This window comes from Diabrotica virgifera, chromosome 1, assembly GCF_917563875.1.
Source record: "Diabrotica virgifera virgifera chromosome 1, PGI_DIABVI_V3a".
NCBI lineage: Eukaryota > Metazoa > Arthropoda > Insecta > Coleoptera > Chrysomelidae > Diabrotica > Diabrotica virgifera.
Window position 1 is genome coordinate 154,993,316 of NC_065443.1, and position 19,502 is coordinate 155,012,817.

General features: G+C 31.8%; 1 protein-coding gene across 2 annotated transcripts in view; it reads left to right on the forward strand.

Annotated features, from left to right (window-relative positions):
• The window catches only part of LOC114337770 (major facilitator superfamily domain-containing protein 6), a 90,948-nt gene that overhangs the window by 41,085 nt on the left and 30,361 nt on the right, over positions 1-19,502 (forward strand). For both annotated transcript variants that reach the window (XM_050641653.1, XM_050641652.1), the window contains exons 4-5: positions 348-640; positions 12,794-13,128. In XM_050641653.1, the coding sequence (XP_050497610.1) occupies positions 348-640; positions 12,794-13,128 (628 nt within the window). The remainder of the gene's footprint in view (positions 1-347; positions 641-12,793; positions 13,129-19,502) is intronic.

The following is a 19,502-nucleotide window of genomic DNA, read 5'->3' on the forward strand; positions in this document are numbered from 1 at the left end:
TCCCTTCAATATTGTATTCCAGGATAAGATTGACAACTTAACATTGTCAAAAAGAGAGATTTATGGTAGCTCCTAAATACATCCTATACTAAAATCATAATAAAGATGCACTTAGACATCTTTATTGTAATTTTAGTGCAGACACTATTTTAATAATACTTAGTTTGTAACGGTTCTTACCATTGGTAATACATTTTCATTCGTTATGTACGATTGTACTTATCAAGATCTTTATTTTTACTAGTACCACTAATATTTAAAATATTTTCTTTTAAATCCAACAAAATAACACATAATCTTTTTCGCATGTACCTATATTATTTCAAAGGGAAATTTCTTATTTTTAGCCACTCCAGGAAACCTCGAGATATCCAGCCAGTCTCAGTAAATGCAGGTCAGTCTCCCATTAATGTCCAATACGCATCCAACTACCAAGACAAGGAACATGAAAGCTGGGTCCAACCTATCATATCCTCCATTGTTTACCGTACGCAAGATATACAAAAGGCATTTTTCCTGCTTCTATTACTGGTGATTATTGGTGAATTTTTCAGTGCTCCCGCAGTCACTCTTGCAGATTCTGCTGTTCTTACTTTGCTGGGAGAAGATGCTGATACGTATGGACATCAAAGAATGTTTGGTAAGTAAGGATTACATGAAATACCCTTTTTTCTAATTAATTTATTTAAGAAAAATGTTTATTAGTCGAGATCACAGGCCCATTTTCACCTTTATTACTAAAAAGCTAATTTTTCGGAGTAGCTTCATTTTGAGATGCCCAACTTTTGTCTTTACAACAATTTTTATTTTTGTGTTAGCTAACACAGTGAGCAGGGGTGAAATATGTTGATTTGACGGTTCTCAAAAATGTATTACTAACTGGGTTATATTTGTTAATTTTCAAGATAATTATCTCAACTAGCCGAAAAAATATTTATCGTACAAAATGCAAGGTCTTATCAAAGAATCCCCCTTTTCCAACGTGTATCATTACGAGGTCATGAAAAATAATTACTAACTATCTGAAATTTTTTCTGTTGATTAGTTAATATTTATATAATTTAACACCCACATTGTCCTACAAATTGCGTGGTACGTTATCCTGGTCCTACGTTCAAAAGTTGTAGTAAAAATACCTGATGTAAAAATAATTACTATCAAGCTGAATCTTCGTGAATAGCTTCGCTTCGATGAGACGCCCAACAATTTCCTGTACGAAAATTTTCGTTTGTGGTAGCTAACAGGGGTAACAGGGATGAATTATGTTAATTTGACGATTCTCAAAAATTTAATACTAACTGGTTTTTTTGTTAATTCTTAAGATAATTATCTAAATTAGTCGAAAAAATATTTGTCCTACAAAAAGCAAGGTTTTTTCAAAGAGTCTCCCATTTTCAATATATATCATGAACGAGATTATGAAAAATAGTTACTAACCACTTTTCTGTTCGTTAGTTACTATTTTGTATAATTTAACAACCACGTTGTCCTACAACTTACATGGCACGTTATTCCGGTCCTCCAATTAAATACATATTTGAAATTCATTTTTTTTAAATCAATTTATTTTCTGCTATTAGAGCTGAGTTACACTGGTACAAGTACGCATGCGCACAGCTTTGTTTACAGTCTGTTAGAACTGAATATAGGGCAATACATGACATGGTATTGAGAAACTTCTTCCACGTATCCTTGAGCATCCATACTACCTCTATCTAACACAATAATAAAGATCAGCACGAACTTCGAAAGAGATACCTCCCCAAATCATTATTGGCCCTCCTCGATAAGCCTCTGTTTCGGTTATAGTGCATGGTAAAACCTTTCACTTTGACGCCTGTAGACACCCTGATATCCATCTGGATCTCTTCGGTCTATTCTGATCTCATCTAAGAACAATATGTATCTTCCATTCCGCCACAGTCTAGCCAGTATATTTTTAGCACAAAACCAAGTCAAGCTGTACGTTGTTGTGGGAGCAGCCGTGTAGTCTCCCGAAATCGTCTGACAGAATCCCGTACCGTAGTTCAGCCCCCGCATCCTTCGGAAAGCTCAAGACGGCTGCGGTAGAGGATTGGCACAATATCCCCCAATCAGATATCCAGGATATCATGAATGGATTGTTGAACCGGCTCCAAGAAGTCCTAAGAGCCAGATGCTGCAACACCCGTTATTAATACTTATAATTTTTTTTATTTAGTATTTTAATTTTCAAAATTATGTTTGTTTGAATTGAATATGCACCTTTAGAGATCGAACAAAAAGCAAGATTCCGAGCAGAAAGATCCTGCATCGACCACATCTTCATGCTCAACCAACTCAAGGAAAAAAAAGTAGCCAAAGACAGAGAAATACACCTACTGTTCGTTGATCTAACTAAGGCATATGTTACCGTATCACGTTGTAAATTATGTTAAGTCCTGAAAAAATACCCCATTAATGTAATTTTAATAAAAGCAGTGCAAAAATTCTATAAAAAAATTCAAGCAAACATAAAAATCAACAACAGATTATGCGATAGCTTCATGGTGAATAAGGGACTACGACACGGATGCAGCTTATCGCCTATACTGTTTAAAATCCATAGAAACGAGGTCTTGAATAAATGGTGGAGATCATGTTCTGGCATGGGGATACAGCTTAATGACGATTCAACACTATACACACTACATTTTGCTGACGATCAGGTAGTGGTTGCCCAGGATAAAGATGATCTAATATTTACGACAAACCAGCTATTTCGAGAATATAAAAAATGGAACCTATACGTCAAAGTAGAGAAAATCAAATATATGTGTATAGGAGGAGACAAAAATAAGTTACAACTAAAGGATGATAAGGTTATTAAGCCAAGCTCTGATTATGTAGAAATAGAAATAGAAATATTTATTAATCCTTTAAAGACATTTTTACAAATGTATAGGACAGGTCATAGAGATGATTCTACATTGTAGAACAGTTACAGGCTAACATTGTTCAGCCAAAAATTTTATATAGGTACCTAACACCTAACACATGATATTATTATAAGATAACATATTTAGACATATACAGTCTGTCTAATTTACTTACCGTTGCACGTCATTATTTACGTTAGAGATCTAAGTTGACATTGTTGCCCAATTACAAAAAATTCTTGAATTCATTTTAAATCAAATACATCACATAATTTTTGCGGAAGTGGATTATACTATACAGCAAAACAAATTAATATTAAATATTCAATGTAAATAAATAAAAACTTTAGAAATAGAAAACAAGAATTAAGTTATAATCTTACGTTAAAGTACATAATAAAAACAGTAAATATAAAGAAACAGATACTTATAGTAAAGAATAAAAACAAATATGAAGTGTCATCACCGCAACTGTCAAATAAATGATACCAATTTATGCCAAAATATCACCTTCGTTCGATTACAGTTCAGTGTGTTCCGAACAAATTAATGTGCTTCATAAAAACGCTTTATAATACATTTATACAAATTAAATGAAAAGTATTATTGTGTATTTCTTTAAGTTAACATTAGTAGAAATCTTTAAATATTATTTCTACGCGTACATAATAAATTATGTCTAGTGGCTGTAATGCCAGTGTACTCGGCAAAATGATTCTAAAAAAGAAAACATCTACCGCCTAAATATTTCGTGTTGGTATCATGTGACCTCACGGGCTATGACGCGGATGACGTGCAACGGTAAGTAAATTAGACGGAGTATACAAAACAATTTATACATAAAAATAAAATAGTGGTTTACAGAGTATCTTCAAGGAATTCTTTGACTGAATAACAGCATTTGGCTAATAATAAATTTTTGATTTTATTTTTGTAACTGTTAAAACAAGCAATCTCCTGCACTTCATCGGGAAGTTTATTGTACAATTTCATTCCCATAAATTTAAAACTATTTTCTAATCTTGATGTTTTTTTATACTGGGGTATTCGGAGCTTATTAGAATTTCTTGTATGGTAATCATGTCGATGAGCATTAGTTTCAAACTGATTAAAATTTTCTTTGACAAACAGAAGAATGTGGTAAATATACAGAGTATAGTATGACATGATTTTGTATTTTATAAACGATGGTTTACAAGTTTCCCGAAATTTTAACCCGAATATTTTTGAATAATTTTTTTCTGAGTTACAAAAATTTTACAGCTGTCAATAGAATTTCCCCATAGTAGTATGTTGTAACTCATATGACTGTAAACAAGGCCGTAATAGATATTGATCAGTGCTGATATCGGCAGAGTATCTTTTATTCTAGAAATAGCATAAAAGAATTTATTTAATTTTGTATTTATTGCATTGACTTGTTCAGTCCATCTCAAACGACAATCTATATTTAAACCTAAAAATTTTGTTGTTGTAACTGACGAAATAAGTATATCGTCAAATTTAAATGATAATGAGTATACATTGCTAATATAAGAACATTTGGGAATGAAAATATAAAAATTGAGTTTTATCAACGTTTACTAATAATCCATTTGCTTTGGACCAATCTACAAATGACTTAAAAACACCGTTGGAAAATGATATAAGTTCCTCTTTACTAGGCGCAGAGATCGCTAGTGCAGTATCATCTGCGTAAATAGTAATAACACGAGACTTAATGTAATCAGGAAGATCATTCATAAAAAGAATAAGCGGTCCTAAAACAGATCGTTGAGGGACTCCTTTATCAATATTGTAAACTGTCGAAGTAGAATTCTGATATGAAACTAACATTTTTCTATTGCTCAAATAGTCTACTATCCGGTCCGAGAAATTTCCTCTGAAACCTAGGTTGTAAAATTTATTTTTAATAAAATTAAAATCAAGACAATCAAAGGCACGGTACAAATCAAAAAGAGACCGGCCACATGCCTTCCTCTGTCAAGATCTGTATATATATATATATATATATATATATATATATATATATATATATATATATATATATATATATTAAAAAATGACATATATACACTCTGGACCAAAATTAACGGGCCACCTTAAAAATGGGTTATTTTTGATGTCTTATATCTCCTAAATCTGTTGTCCGATTTAAGTGATTTTTAATATGTTATAGCCTTATTCCTTGACAATATCGTTATAATAATATTGTTGCTAAACAGGTAAATTTTCATTGTATACCGGGTGTACGAATCAAACTGTGTTTTTTTCTTAAAGTTTGCATCACCCTGTGGAATATTCTAGCACTTGTAGAATACTGAAATTAAAACCTAACTATAGCCTCATGCTTTCTCAACATTTTGTTGTTTGGTTGATTCGCTTATGTTGGATAATAAAAAAGTTAGGTGCTTTAACAATTGGACATGTTGTTTATCAATACAGGGTGTTTTTAAAAAAAATTTGGCAAAGTGTAAGGGGTAATTCTGCATGAAAAAATAATGCCAGTTTGCTTTATAAACTTAGGTCCTCAAATGCTTAGTTTCCAAAATAGGGGGTATTGAAATTTTTCAGAAAAACTGACGATTTATTTATTGCTTTAAAACCGGTTGAGATATGCAAATGCAATTTGGTAGGTTTTATGACGTAGTTATTGCATATTTTTTGACATACAATTAAGAATTTAATATTCACCATTGGCGTATATAATTACCCGTATGCGCGCCAATGGTGAATATGAAATGCTTAATTGTATGCCAAAAAAAATTTGCAATGACTACGTATTAAAACTCACTAAATTTCATGTGCATGTCTCAACCGGTTTTAAAGAAATAAATAAATCATCAGTTTGTCAGAAAAATTTCAACACCCCCTATCTCGGAAACAAAGCATTTGCGGACATAAGTTTATAAAGCAAACTGTCATTATTTTTTCATGCAGAATTACCCCTTAAACTTCGCCAAATTTTTTTAAAAACACCCTGTATTGATAAAAAACATGTCTAGTTGTTAAAGCACCTAACTTTTTTATTATCCAACATAAGTGAATCAACCAAACAACAAAATGTTGAGAAAGCATGTGGCTATAGTTAGGTTTTAATTTCAGTATTCTACAAATGCTAGAATATTCCAGAGGGTGATGCAAACTTTAAGAAAAAAACACAGTTTGATTCGTACACCCGGTATACAATGAAAATTTACCTATTTAGCAACAATATTATTATAACGATATTTTCAAGGAATAAGGCTATAACATATTAAAAAAATCACTTAAATCGGACAACAGGTTTAGGAGATATAAGACATCCAAAATAACCCATTTTTAAGGTGGCCCGTTAATTTTGGTCCAGAGTGTATATATATATATATATATATATATATATATATATATATATATATATATATATATATATATATATATATATATATATATTAAAAAATGACATGCAGCAGTCAACGTTGACTACTTTGACCTAAACCCATGTTGATGCGGGGATATAAGGCGGCACACATAGTGAAAGCGGTTTCCGCTAGCGGTCAAACCGCGCGGTTCTCGCGCGCGGTTATGGTAACACAGTGAAGACGGGTAAAAGCGAGAGAGATCGTTCAAATCTAGCAGTTGCGTCTACTACTTGTAGCAAAATGCCGTCTTCCGATGATGATATAATTGCTTTAGATTCTGTTTTGACTAAACTGAAAAAAAGAGAGAGTTGATGTACATCCTATTAATCGAGAAAGATTAATTTATGGAGAATATCATCATCTATTTCAAAAATTAAAAGATAATGAACGATTCTTCCAGTATATGAGAATGACTCAAGAGACTTTAAATATATTTTGGAGAAAGTGGAGTATCGTTAAAAACAATATTAAACGCTCAACTTACAGTCAACCAACAGAATATCGAAAGAGTTGAGAATATACATATCTGGGTATGAATTTAAATAGCGAATGGGACTACTCAGAAATTAAACAGCGAATAATAAAAGCGAAAGCAGCATACTTTAGAATGAGACCCATTTTCAACAGTCGAGACATATCATTAAAAACAAAATACCGTCTGTTGAAATGCTATATATTCACAGTTCTGCTCTACGGAATGGAAGCTTGGACACTAACTGTTACATCTATGAATCGGCTCGAAGCTTTCGAAATGTGGTGTTATAGGAGCATCTTACGTATATCCTGCGTTGACCGAATTACTAACGTGGAATTCCTGCGTAGAATGGGGAAAGAGTGTGAATTTCTCATAACCATCAAAACAAAAAAATTAGAATATCTAGGACATGTAATGAGAAATCAAGAACGTTACGGCCTTCTCCAACTGATTCTCCAAGGGAAGGTATGTAAATGGTAAAAGAGGACCGGGAAGAAGACGCATTTCCTGGCTTCAAAATTTACAAAAGTGGTATAATACCACTACCACTGAACTGTTCCGCGCTGCGGTAGACAAAGTCAAGATAGCCATGATGATCGCCAGCATCCGGAACGGATAGGCACTTTAAGAAAAAGAGGGAGTATCGTTTAATTAAAAACTGGTGTAATTTACATAAACAGGCTATCCTTTCGGAAGAAAGGCTTGTTATAACATTGAGGTAAGTAGTTTTGTTGTAAATTTATTTTTCAAGTACTGATTTAGTTAATAGTTAATACTGGAATGGTTTTAGAAATACCTAAGTCACACAACATTACGGTTTCAATAAGATTGACTTTATTACTTTTGTTTATTATAATGTACAATTATTTTATAAAATTAATCCATGGAGAACTATTAATTCTTATTATAAAAGAGCGAATAAACTAAATTATCATTGCAGTAAACATTAAAACCGCGCGGAAAAAACTAAATTCTCATTCTAGCAAAAGCGGTCAGGCGGGTTGAGGCGGTTGGCCCGCGCGGACCTGCTTTGACTATGTTCGTGTACATTTAAAGACGTGCATTCTTTTTGAAAACGTTTAAAAGCGCGTCCCGCTAGCGTTGCCCGCTAGCGGAAACCGCCTCCACTGTGTGCGCCGACTAATATCGAATTTGTCGAGAAAACAAACCATTTAATTATATACAACCTTTTCAAAAATTTTTGATAAAACGTTCAGCACTGCTACCGGTCTATAATTCGAAATTAATCCTGGATCATTTTTTTTGTGTATAGGAATAACTCTTGCGCTTTTAAGTGCGTCAGGAAATTTGCCATTAGCAACCGATAAATTAATTAAGTAGCTCAAAGGAGCAGAGAGGGAAACTATTCCCGATTTTATGACTTTTGTGGATATATTGTTCAAACCAGTACTGGACTTGTTTTTAAGATTTATAATTGCGTCTTCAACGTCTTGATATGTAACGGATGTACCTAAAGAAAAAAGTTTTGTCCGAAATTTTAGAACAAGTACATTTTGTAGATCTGGACAAGCCAAAATATGATTCAAGATTATTTTCAGTTATAGTTGCAAAATATTCAGCAAAAACATTAGCGATATCCTCAGAAGATGTAATATCGCCACCGTCAGAGCTGAGAGTTATATTACATTTTTTTTTGTTTTCTACCTGTTGCTTTATTTACCAAATTCCATGTTGTTTTAGATGTGTTATCTGATTATATGATAAGTTGTTCATTCAATGGCTTTTTTGCATTTTTAATAAGTTTCTTATAATTTCTTTTGGCTTCTTTATACGCCTTTTGAGAATTATTATCTTGAAGTTTTTTTTATAACCAATATACATTTTTTACATGATGACCGGCTTTCTTTACTTCTGCGGTTACCCATTTATTTTTATGGTTTTTAGTACATACTACTTTTCCGTGTTTTCACAGGACAATAAACATTCATCTTAATAGAAATTATATCTACAAACTCGTTCATGGCCAAATTAATGTCATTACCAGAGAACGGCAGTTCTCGCCAGTGGCGCACCCCTACACCCCCTACACGCGACACTAGGGGAGAATGGGGGAATGGGAACCACTTAACTATATTCTTTAATAAAAAATAAATTTTAGGGTATATAAAAAATCGGTCCAGGCTAAGAGCTACTTTAAAATGTTAATTATCCTTCGCTATTATTATTGCGTAAATTTATTTAGTTATGTTAAAGCTATTATGAAATTACTAAATATAGTGAATGGCTCCAATTGCCCCAATAGGTCGGGTAATAAGAACCACAATTTATTTTAAGTTTTATCTGTATTAAATTTTTAATTTTCATAACAAAAATAGTAATACATTGTTTTTAACTCATTTTGTTTAAACAAAAGTCACAGAGATAATCTTTAGCTGTGTCAACCCCCGAACAATCTGCATGTACCCATCGACCACAAGCTGTACAGCGATACCACAGTTCTGCCACTTTTCCCAGAATCATAGCAGATCAAACATAAATCTGTTTCATCTTCATTATCCGAGTTATCATCACAAAGGTCTTTATCACTGACATTTTTTAATCCGATGAGTCCCATCTGATGAGTCTTCATAATGGTTCCCATTACCCGTTTTGTTTAGAAAATTTTAACCTATGAAAAAAATTACCAAAACCAGGTGATTAAAAAAACAAATCACATGCAATTATTCTTTAGGTAGTTAAGTTTAGTTTGCATAAAATAGTTTTTAAGAAAAACATGTTGGGACTAACTTACCGTGAATTTTGTAAACCACGTGTATTATAACGATTACTGCAAAAAGTCTACTATGCTCACACAACATTCAAACAACACTGAATAAACATCTGCAACGATGTCGCTGCATCTCTGCATTGTCGGTAACGTGTCGCCAGTGTCAGCAAGTATTTAAAAGCGCGTAATTTAAATAAAACTGGGTGGCTCTCATTACCCGATGGCTCCCATTCCCCCATTCTCCCCTATATATACACGAAATTTTCGATTTTCTAAATCTGACTGAATTGAAAATTGGGCCAACTTCCATCTTAAAGTTCAGGAAAAGACTCACCCATTCATATGTCAACCATCCATTTTGGTCCAAGAGTGTGGATTTTACGGCCCTTCCTATTTAGGGTCTGTTTTTCGTTCTCGTCCCCAAAACTCCCAAAAACTTCGAAAATTTAACTCCAACCTTTGCGGCTTCTAATAGAAGCGATCATTACCTTTCCAACGCATGTCTATTTTTGAAAATCGGTTATACCGTTCAAAAGTTACCGAGCTCAGAAATATGAGTCAATTTTTATTTAAAAAAGGGAAAATGTTTGTGGATATGCATGTATGTATGTATGTATGTATGTATGTATGTATGTATGGGTAAGGGCCGATTCAGAACCGGTGTAGTTTGTGAGTTTTGACTATCCATAAGCCAGCTATAGGACTTGGTAGGTACAAAACGGCATATTTTTGGCGGTATATATCTTCGGTTCAAGAAGAGACAGGAGAACAGTAAATGCACCAAATTAATAGCGTTGAGTTAAGCTTTCAAATGGTGTCTAAGCTGGCAGGATCAGACATATACACAGCTCAGTATAGCCGAAAAACTGAAAAACTAAACTTTGAAAATTTTATTTTTTCGACAATTACTCAAAATTTCAATCTACGAATTACGCCAATAGTTGAGCGTTTGCAGAAGGACTCTAGACGAATCTAACGGTGTATACCTTATATCCGGGAAAATTCGAATTTTTAAGTTATAGGCTTCATAAGTATGATCAAATCTATTTTTTATGGGAAAAACGGTTTTTCAAGCTCAATAATTCCTGTAATAGCTTCAGTTATCATACTTGACCTTAGATGCATAAGATATTACTTGTCAATACGTTTTAAACTCATGTTTAGTTAACACAATCGGTTAAGTCGTTTAGAAGTTATTAAGCTACAAAAGTATAATCCAATTAACGATTATTTCCTAAATGGTTTATGTAGTTGTAGTGGTTACGACGCTAATTTGATCTGGCAACGGACAATCCGAGTTCATTTACCGGCCATCCCAATATTTTTTTCAATCTATGTCGAATAGAAAAAAAATCTAGTGTACATTCGATGGACACTAGATCATTTGGGAGATATGCGACAAATGCGACCATTTATAAAGCTTAACGTGTAATGGAGAAACATTGCATTCAACTTTATACATTTAATTTATAAATAACTTTGAAAAACTCCTGATACAAGAATAATAAACCGCTAAACGCCGTAAAAATGAGTGGCGCATACAATATTCCAGCTACAAAAATCTGATATTAATATTACGTGGCGCGAAGTATTTTCATTTTGATGCAAAACAAAATTCTAGTTTTATTTTAAAAGATTTTTTCATAATATTTGCTAAATTTGAAGTAAACGCGCCACAAAAGAGTTTCAAAATTCAAACTGTATCAAAGTTACTCTTTTGTGGCGCGTTTTACTTCAAATTTAGCAAATATTATGAAAAAATCTTTTAAAATAAAACTAGAATTTTGTTTTGCATCAAAATGAAAATACATTTTCGCGCCACGTAGTATTCATATCAGATCTTTTGTAGCTGGAATATTGTATGCGCCACTCATTTTTACGGCGTTTAGCGGTTTTTTATTCTTGTTTTGACTATACACTTCATCAAAATTAAGTAAAGACAATGCATTTTGAAACTGAAATAAGCAATGATCCAATAAATCGCGATAACAATCGATCCTTCTTTCTGTTTTATGTAAATTTACATTATTGAGTTCAATTGTAAGTGTAAATATTTTACGATCGCTGAAATGACCCTCGTATACATTAGATTTACAAAAATCAATATTAACATTTGTTAACATGTAGTCAATTTTAGTGGATGATGAAAAGTATGTCCTAATTTATTTGTGAAAATCCTCGTAGGGTCCACAGAAGTAATTCTCAAGTCATAACTAACTATAACATCATGTAAGATTTGTTTCTGCACAGCATTTGATAAATAATCAACATTGAAATCTCCGCATACGAAAAGGTCTTGATAAGAATTGCTATAAAAATTCCAAAATATGTTGTAATTTAATAAAAAATTGATCAACGTTACCTCCTGCAGGCCTATAACTGCTTATCACACACACTTTGCGATTTTAACTCACAAAAGCTATGGCATAACACTCACAAATCATTTCCTTGCTAAAACGAGATATACCTACCGGTTGATATTTAAGACCACTTTTCACATAAATACAGCTTCCTCCATGAATATGGGTTGTCCGACAATAATATGAAGTGTTTACGTAGTCATCAAGAACCATAATATATTGTATATTATCTTCTGAACACCAGTGCTCGGCTATATGTACTTAAAATGTCAGGTGATTCCTTTAATACCAATAGTTCCAAATTTATCATTTTGTTTGTAAGGCATTGTGCATTAAGCTGCACTATCGTTAAGAAAGATTTATTTTTATTGGAAAGAGTCTCTCGTGGATTTAAACTTCCAAAAAAGAATTAGGTTGTCCCTTTGAACAACCTTTGAGCTGTCGCTAGTTGACGTTGTGTCTAGTTAACTGTTGAATACATGATGCTTGCTCTGAAGTAAGAAATAAATTGCAAGATCATGATAACTCAAATCTCAGATGCAAGAAACGAATAAGTATTTAGAGCTCAATTCATCTTTTCACATTTCAACCTTCAATAAAGTCTCGTATTATGACATCACATATAAATTAGGTATCAGTGTGAAGAGGTAGAAAAGATTATATTGTAAGACTAAGTATTTTATTGTGTTGTTAACATCATATTACAAGAAAAAATATGTTTTAAAACCTGCTTTTGATCTAATAAAAAGATAACACGTCAATTTTTTAATGGATGTATTTTAAAATCAGGTTTTAGTGTCAACGAGATAGTTAATAAAAACAGATGATAAGGGGAAATACTCTCACCATAACATTAATGAGAACTTTTTCAAATATTAAAAATAAATAATTTTAAAATATACCATTGATATTCATACTTATTTTATTTTTAGGTTCCCTTGGATGGGGTCTTGCCATGTTTTTCGTAGGCATAGCGCTAGATCACTCAACAGCGTTTCCCAATCATCCCTGCACTCCCGACAAGAAAGAAAAGAATTACACAATTTGTTTCGCTACGTTCTCGGTGCTCATGGGAGCTGCATTAATAAGTGCCACTCAAATAACTTTCAAATACGACGAATCTGTGCCAGAACCAACGATGGAACCAAAAAGTCAGTCACCGACCGAAGAAGATAGAATGCAGGCCCAGCTCGCCGAGCAGCTGAATTTACCGTCTCTGGCGGATACGCGGGCATCTGATGCTCCGCCGATTCCAAAAGAACAGAAGGTAATATTATTTTTCCGTTTATATGGAAGCTATAGATAACAATATTTTAAAGATGAAAATTTAAAAATACTTGAAAGTGAAAGACAGTTTATGTTTCCTTTCGATTCGGAGGTAGTCCACCATCCCCAGACAGCTGTTTCTGTCTCTAGACGTCTTCAGTGGTGCTATATGAACACCTTTGAATCGAAACGAAACCAAACTGCGTATTTAGGCAGAATTATAAAAATAACATTATAATCCACTTTTAGGACGCAGTAGTAAGTCCCAGATGCAAAATTCATTATTGGTGATGGTATATGTTAAGTCACAATGACGACCTCTCGTGGATTTCGGCGGAACTAAAATTGAGGCCTTTTTTTTCTTTTTATTGATCTGCTATAATGGGGGTTTTTAATGTCAAATCGTTGATAAAATCGTTATGAGTATTTTCGAAAATCAATATAATTAATAAATTTTAATATAAACGATTTAATTAAAAGCTTACAAACCTTTTATCAAAAGTGTTCTTATTTATATGTTTTGTTGGAGAATATTTGGAGTACATTTAGAACAAACACCTTCTTTTTGATTCTACTGATGCTGGTAGATTAATCGATGGGACTACTAAATTTTTCACTTTATTGACTTTAGAAAATACTGACAACGATTTTAACAACGATTTGACATTAAAAACCCTCATTATAGCGGATCAATAAAAAGAAAAAAGGCCTCAATTTTAGTTCCGCCGAAATCCATGAGAGGTCATCATTGTGAATTAACATCGTCAATTAAAAATAATAAATCTGTGGTGTTATGGCAGAAGTTGATATGTCCAAAAAATCGTGTTTTTGGTTTTCAATTGATATGTACTCTAAAAAGGATATTTAACAAGGTGGCATCAGCAATGTGCCTGATAAGTGAAAAATGAAGGTGTTATATGCCAGGGGTCACCAATTCTATTTCCTGAGGGTCCGTTTCGAAAACCTATGACACTTCCGCGGTCCGGAGTTAACACTACCTGCCTAGTTGTTCCAATTCGGTAGACAAATCAGAAGGATGCAGTGCGAAAGTTTTAGGCAGAAATTGTTTTTAACGGTTTTTGAATAAATCCAATACATCACCTTTTTGCTCCCAAAAATATGTTTTTAGCATTTTTGGGTCATTGAAAACAAAAAAAATTTTGTGTCATTTTTCTCAAAACTTGATAGATTTCAAGTTTTAAGCGATTTACAATCTAACAAATGCGAAAATAAGCATTTTCGAAGCTTGCAAATTCATGTGTACATTATTATTTTTGCGGTTGTCAAGTACCTAAATTGAAATTTAAACATTCAGTTTCAAGATTCTGATGAGTTATCGGGTTTTATTTCAATTTCGACCCTTCGTTTTTATTGGCGTATTTAATTAGCACATTGGCAATAATTAATTGAATAAATAAAAAACTCATTAAGAAAAAAATATACAGAGAGAGTCTGTAATTTGGAATAAATTCAATATCTTAAATACTAATTGTTTTTTTGAAAAATGCTCAAACCCTTCGATTAGTATTTCAAACTGTCCTTTTTGATATACAATAATAATGTATACAGGGTGTCCCATTTTAGAGATATGACGTCATTGTTGATGTTCTTAAATGGCAACACTGTTATTTTGATAGCTATTTTGATAGGGTGTATAAAGTTATACACAACTGCAAAATATCAAATTTTTGTTCTTTACCATTTAGAAGATAATAGAAAATAACAAAATTATGTCTGTAATTTGGAATAAATTCAATAATTAAAATACTAATTGTTTTTTTGAAAAATGCTCAGACTCGTCGATTAGTATTTCAAATTGTCATTTTTGACATACAATAATAATGTATACAGGGTGTCCCAATTTAGAGATATGACGTCATCGTTGATTTTCTTAAATGGCAACACTGTCATTTTGATAACTATTTTGATAGAGGGTGTAAAGTTATACACAACTGCAAAATTTCAAATTTTTTCCCTACCATTTACATAATAATAAAAAATAACAAAATTGTGAAAAACAAGTAATCAAATAATAATTTAATTTAATTATTTTAATTAAGCAAATACTCATAATGTTGCCCTCAATTATTATCAAATTGTCAAAGGGCAACGTTATGAGCATTTGCTTATTTGAAATAATTAAATTCAATTATTATTTGATTACTTGTTTTTCATAACTTTGTTATTTTTTATTATCTTGTAAATGGTAGGGAATAAAAATTTGAAATGTTGCAGTTGTATATAACTTTACACACCCTATCAAAATAGCTATCAAAATGACAGTGTTGCCATTTAAGAAAATAAACGATTACGTCATATCTCTAAATTGGGACACACTGTATACATTATTATTGTAGTTATGTCAAAAATGACAATTTGAAATACTAATCGACGGGTCTCAGCATTTTTCAAAAAAACAATTAGTATTATAATTATTGAATTTATTCCAAATTACAGACATAACTTTGTTATTTTCTATTATCTTGTAAATGGTAGAGAATAAGAATTTGATATTTTGCAGTTGTGTATAACTTTACACACCCTATCAAAATAGCTATCAAAATGACAGTGTTGCCATTTAAGAAAATTAACGATGACGTCATATCTCTAAATTGGGGCACCTTGTATACATTATTATTGTATGTCAAAAAGGACAATTTGAAATACTAATCGAAGGGTCTGAGCATTTTTCAAAAAACAATTAGTATTTGAGATATTGAATTTATTCCAAGTTACAGACTCTCTCTGTATTAATAATAAATTATAAAATTTTAATAAATGTGAAGTATTTGTTGGGCATTTTTCGCATAAGTACGTATAATATGTATAATAGACGCACCATAAATTATTGAAGTAATCCCCCATTACTCGTTAGAACCTTGAAATTGAACTTGTAAACTTCAATTTAGGCACTTGGCAACCTGAAAACTAATAATTTACATATGAGTAGGTGTTTTCACATTATTCAGATTTTAAATCGCTTACAACTCGAGAACTATCAACTTTTGAAAAAATGACAGGAGAGTTTTTTTAAATACAATTTTCGGGGCTAAAAGGTAATTTTGAATTTGTATAAAAAGATTGTTTTGCCCGGCATTCCGGGCCCTTCTGATTTGTTTAAGGTGACATTTTTGAACAGGAATCCACAAAAAAAAACGAATCAGAAAATTTGTCATTTGGAAGCGGCCTTACAACATGGAGTAATATGGAAAGGAAACCTAAAAATATCCGATTGTTTTTTGGCCACTGTAGATAGGTCTGGATCCCGCGTATGAAAAAAAAGTTGATTAATAGCAAGCTGAAAATTTGTTAATAGCTTTAAGGGTGTCTAGTCGCATGAACTTTGATATATAGGAACACTGGAACAGGGGCAGTTTTAATTGTGGAACAGGTTAAAAATTTGGAACGGTCACACCACGAAAACGGCACATTTATTTTGTCCGACAGAACAGACTTAAACTCTCCGAACAGAGATTAAACTCTCATGCAAAAATCAGACTGCTATTTATCACCAAATGGGCGTCTTAATGAGTGGAACATGTAGAATATGTCAAATGCCAGGAATTATGGCAGGTGATAAATAGCAGTCTGATTTTTGCATGAGAGTTTAATCTCTGTTCGAAGAGTTTAAGTCTGTTCTGTCGGACAAAATAAATGTGCCGTTTTCGTGGTGTGACCGTTCCAAATTTTTAACCTCTTCCACAATTAAAACTGCCCTTTTCCAGTGTTCCCATATATCAAAGTTTATCCGACTAGACACCCTTAAGCTATTAACAAATTTTCAGCTTGCTATTAATCAACTTTTGTTTCATACGTGGGATCCAGACCTAAGAGTTGAATGCTTTCCTGGTACAATAAATAAAATATAAATTCATTGTGTATTGTTTTGATGCTATTTTCAGTAACACACAAGTATTGTAAATTGTTATTGAGAACAGGGCCCCCGCAAGGCTGATTGGCGCCCGCGTGCGGAATATATTTTAGCGCCCTTTAAATCTACCATACATATAAAACTAATAAATATTTTTGAAAAATTTAAACCCAGAATGAAAGATTACATTATTACTGAGGCCGAAAGTCCCTGAAAACTTCTATAATGTTTATTTTAATAAGTTACAGGGGTGAAAATAAAAGAGAAAATTTAGTGTGATTTTTAATAATTGCAAATATTTAATTCAAAAGAAACGTTTTATTTATTTTAAGGGACTGTCGGTCCTCGGCAATAACGTTATCTTTCATCCTGCGTTTAAATTTAAAAAAAAATACTTATTAGTTTTCTCAGGATTCGAAAAAAATGAATACATTTAAAACACATTGAAAATTTTGAGAGGCGACATTTTGCGCCTTTCCCCTTAAATGTTTTGCAACATTCATGATATTAAATTAAAAATACACATTTAAGTAAATAAACAATAATATTTTGTCATTTCAAAGTTTTCAAAGTAATTTTATACAGGGTGTCTACATAACTAGGAACCATATGGGAAACTGTTTTTTATTAATTTTACGAGAAAAAGTTATTCTTCATAAAAAGTTCTGCATTGTCTAGAATTCAGGATGCAACCATCAAATATCAAAATTTATACGAGTTATGTCAAAAAATATGATTTTGGGTCAAAAGCAAAGTACGACTAGTTTTCACAATATTGAAAAGTTATTATGAAAAGTTGTTCAGCATTAAAAACTATGTTTATATATGCAATTACATCCTTCTAATTGAAATATATTGTGATCTAGAAAGACACTTTACTTTTGATCGAAACTCATATTTTTTACATATATCTCATATAAAATTGAAAAAATTTGATAGGATTTGATGGTTGCATCTTAGATTTTAGACCATGCAAAGCTTTTTAGAAAGAACTTTTTATCGTACATTAATTGTACTTTTCAACAACGCCCTTTTCGTTTATTAGAAATAATGTGATAAGCTTTTTATTATTAATAATTAGCCTTTTTCAGTTATTACAACAAATGTGATAACTCTTTTATTATTATTAATTAATTAAACAATAATAATAACAATAAATGAAAAGGGAGTTAGGTATCTGTAATTTGAGAAAAAAAATTCCAAAAAGGATGTACATAATTGCATATTAAAACATAGTTTTTAATTCATTCCAAACAACTTTTCATAATAATAATTTTTGATATTATGAAATATAAGGTACTCTTGATCGAAATTCATATTTTTGATACTCATAAGATTGACACAATTTTATATTTGGTTGCATTTTAGTTTTTGGACTATGCAAAGCATTTTATGAAGAATAAATTTTTTCCGTAAAATTAATAAAAAAAAGTTTACCATATGGTTCCAAGTTACGCAGACACAAAGTCTTAATTATTTTCTCTTTTTTTTTAATAAATTGTAGATTTTATTAGAGGAAACCCGATTATAACTATTTAAAATAAATTATTATTATTCTATGCAATGATTACGATATTTACCATTTTCACAATTAATTTAATTTCCACGCCACTTAAAATAACAACAAATAAAAAAGATTGTCCAAATATTTTTTACACAAAAACAAAAGTTTAAAATCAGGGCAGAACAAACCCAGATATTGCAGATATTGCAATAATAGTCGTAGGTAATTATTAACACCAATATAAACTAAAATTTTAAACCTTTCACCGGTTCACCAGTAACAGTAAAAATAATGTTTTCGCCTAATAAACACATAGACGAGAAGGGAAAAGATACTCGTCGAATACATAATCATAATTCATAGCGTATTTGTTTACTTAAGGGTAATTATCATAAATTCGAGTAAAAGATTCACTTTATAGGAGTAAAAACTGCTTGATCCAGCAAGTTGTGTTTTTGTTGGAGTAAACCTGCTAAGTTGAGTTTTATGGGTGTTAATTTATGTTTCTACTCGTCAAGGAGTGAGATTCGATGTTTATTTGACTATTTTGAGTGTCGCTTTAGTTTACAACATAAAATCGATTGGATGGTATGCCAAACGTAATTCAATCTACTTCAAAGAAAAAAATTAGCAAGGAACAACAAAATGTTATATATTTTTCAAGGAGTAAGTTCAACATTTCAGGACGGGAATAATTATTTTTTAGTAATAACACAATATTTGATTTTTGAGATTTCTCTAGTTGTTCATGAAATAATTAAAATTGTATATAAAAAATGATTATCACATTTAAAATAAATATTTCTTATTTACCAAACCTTCGGTTTGGCGCCCCTTTGGGGTTACGCCCGCGTGCGCCGCACGCGTTGCACGCCCGGTTACGGGGGCCCTGATTGAGAATATTTGAAAAGTTAAGAATTTATAATTCGGATGTTAATAACGTCTTTCTCAAGTTTTTAGACATCTTCAGTTTTATACATAGTTATTAACTTTCTTGAAA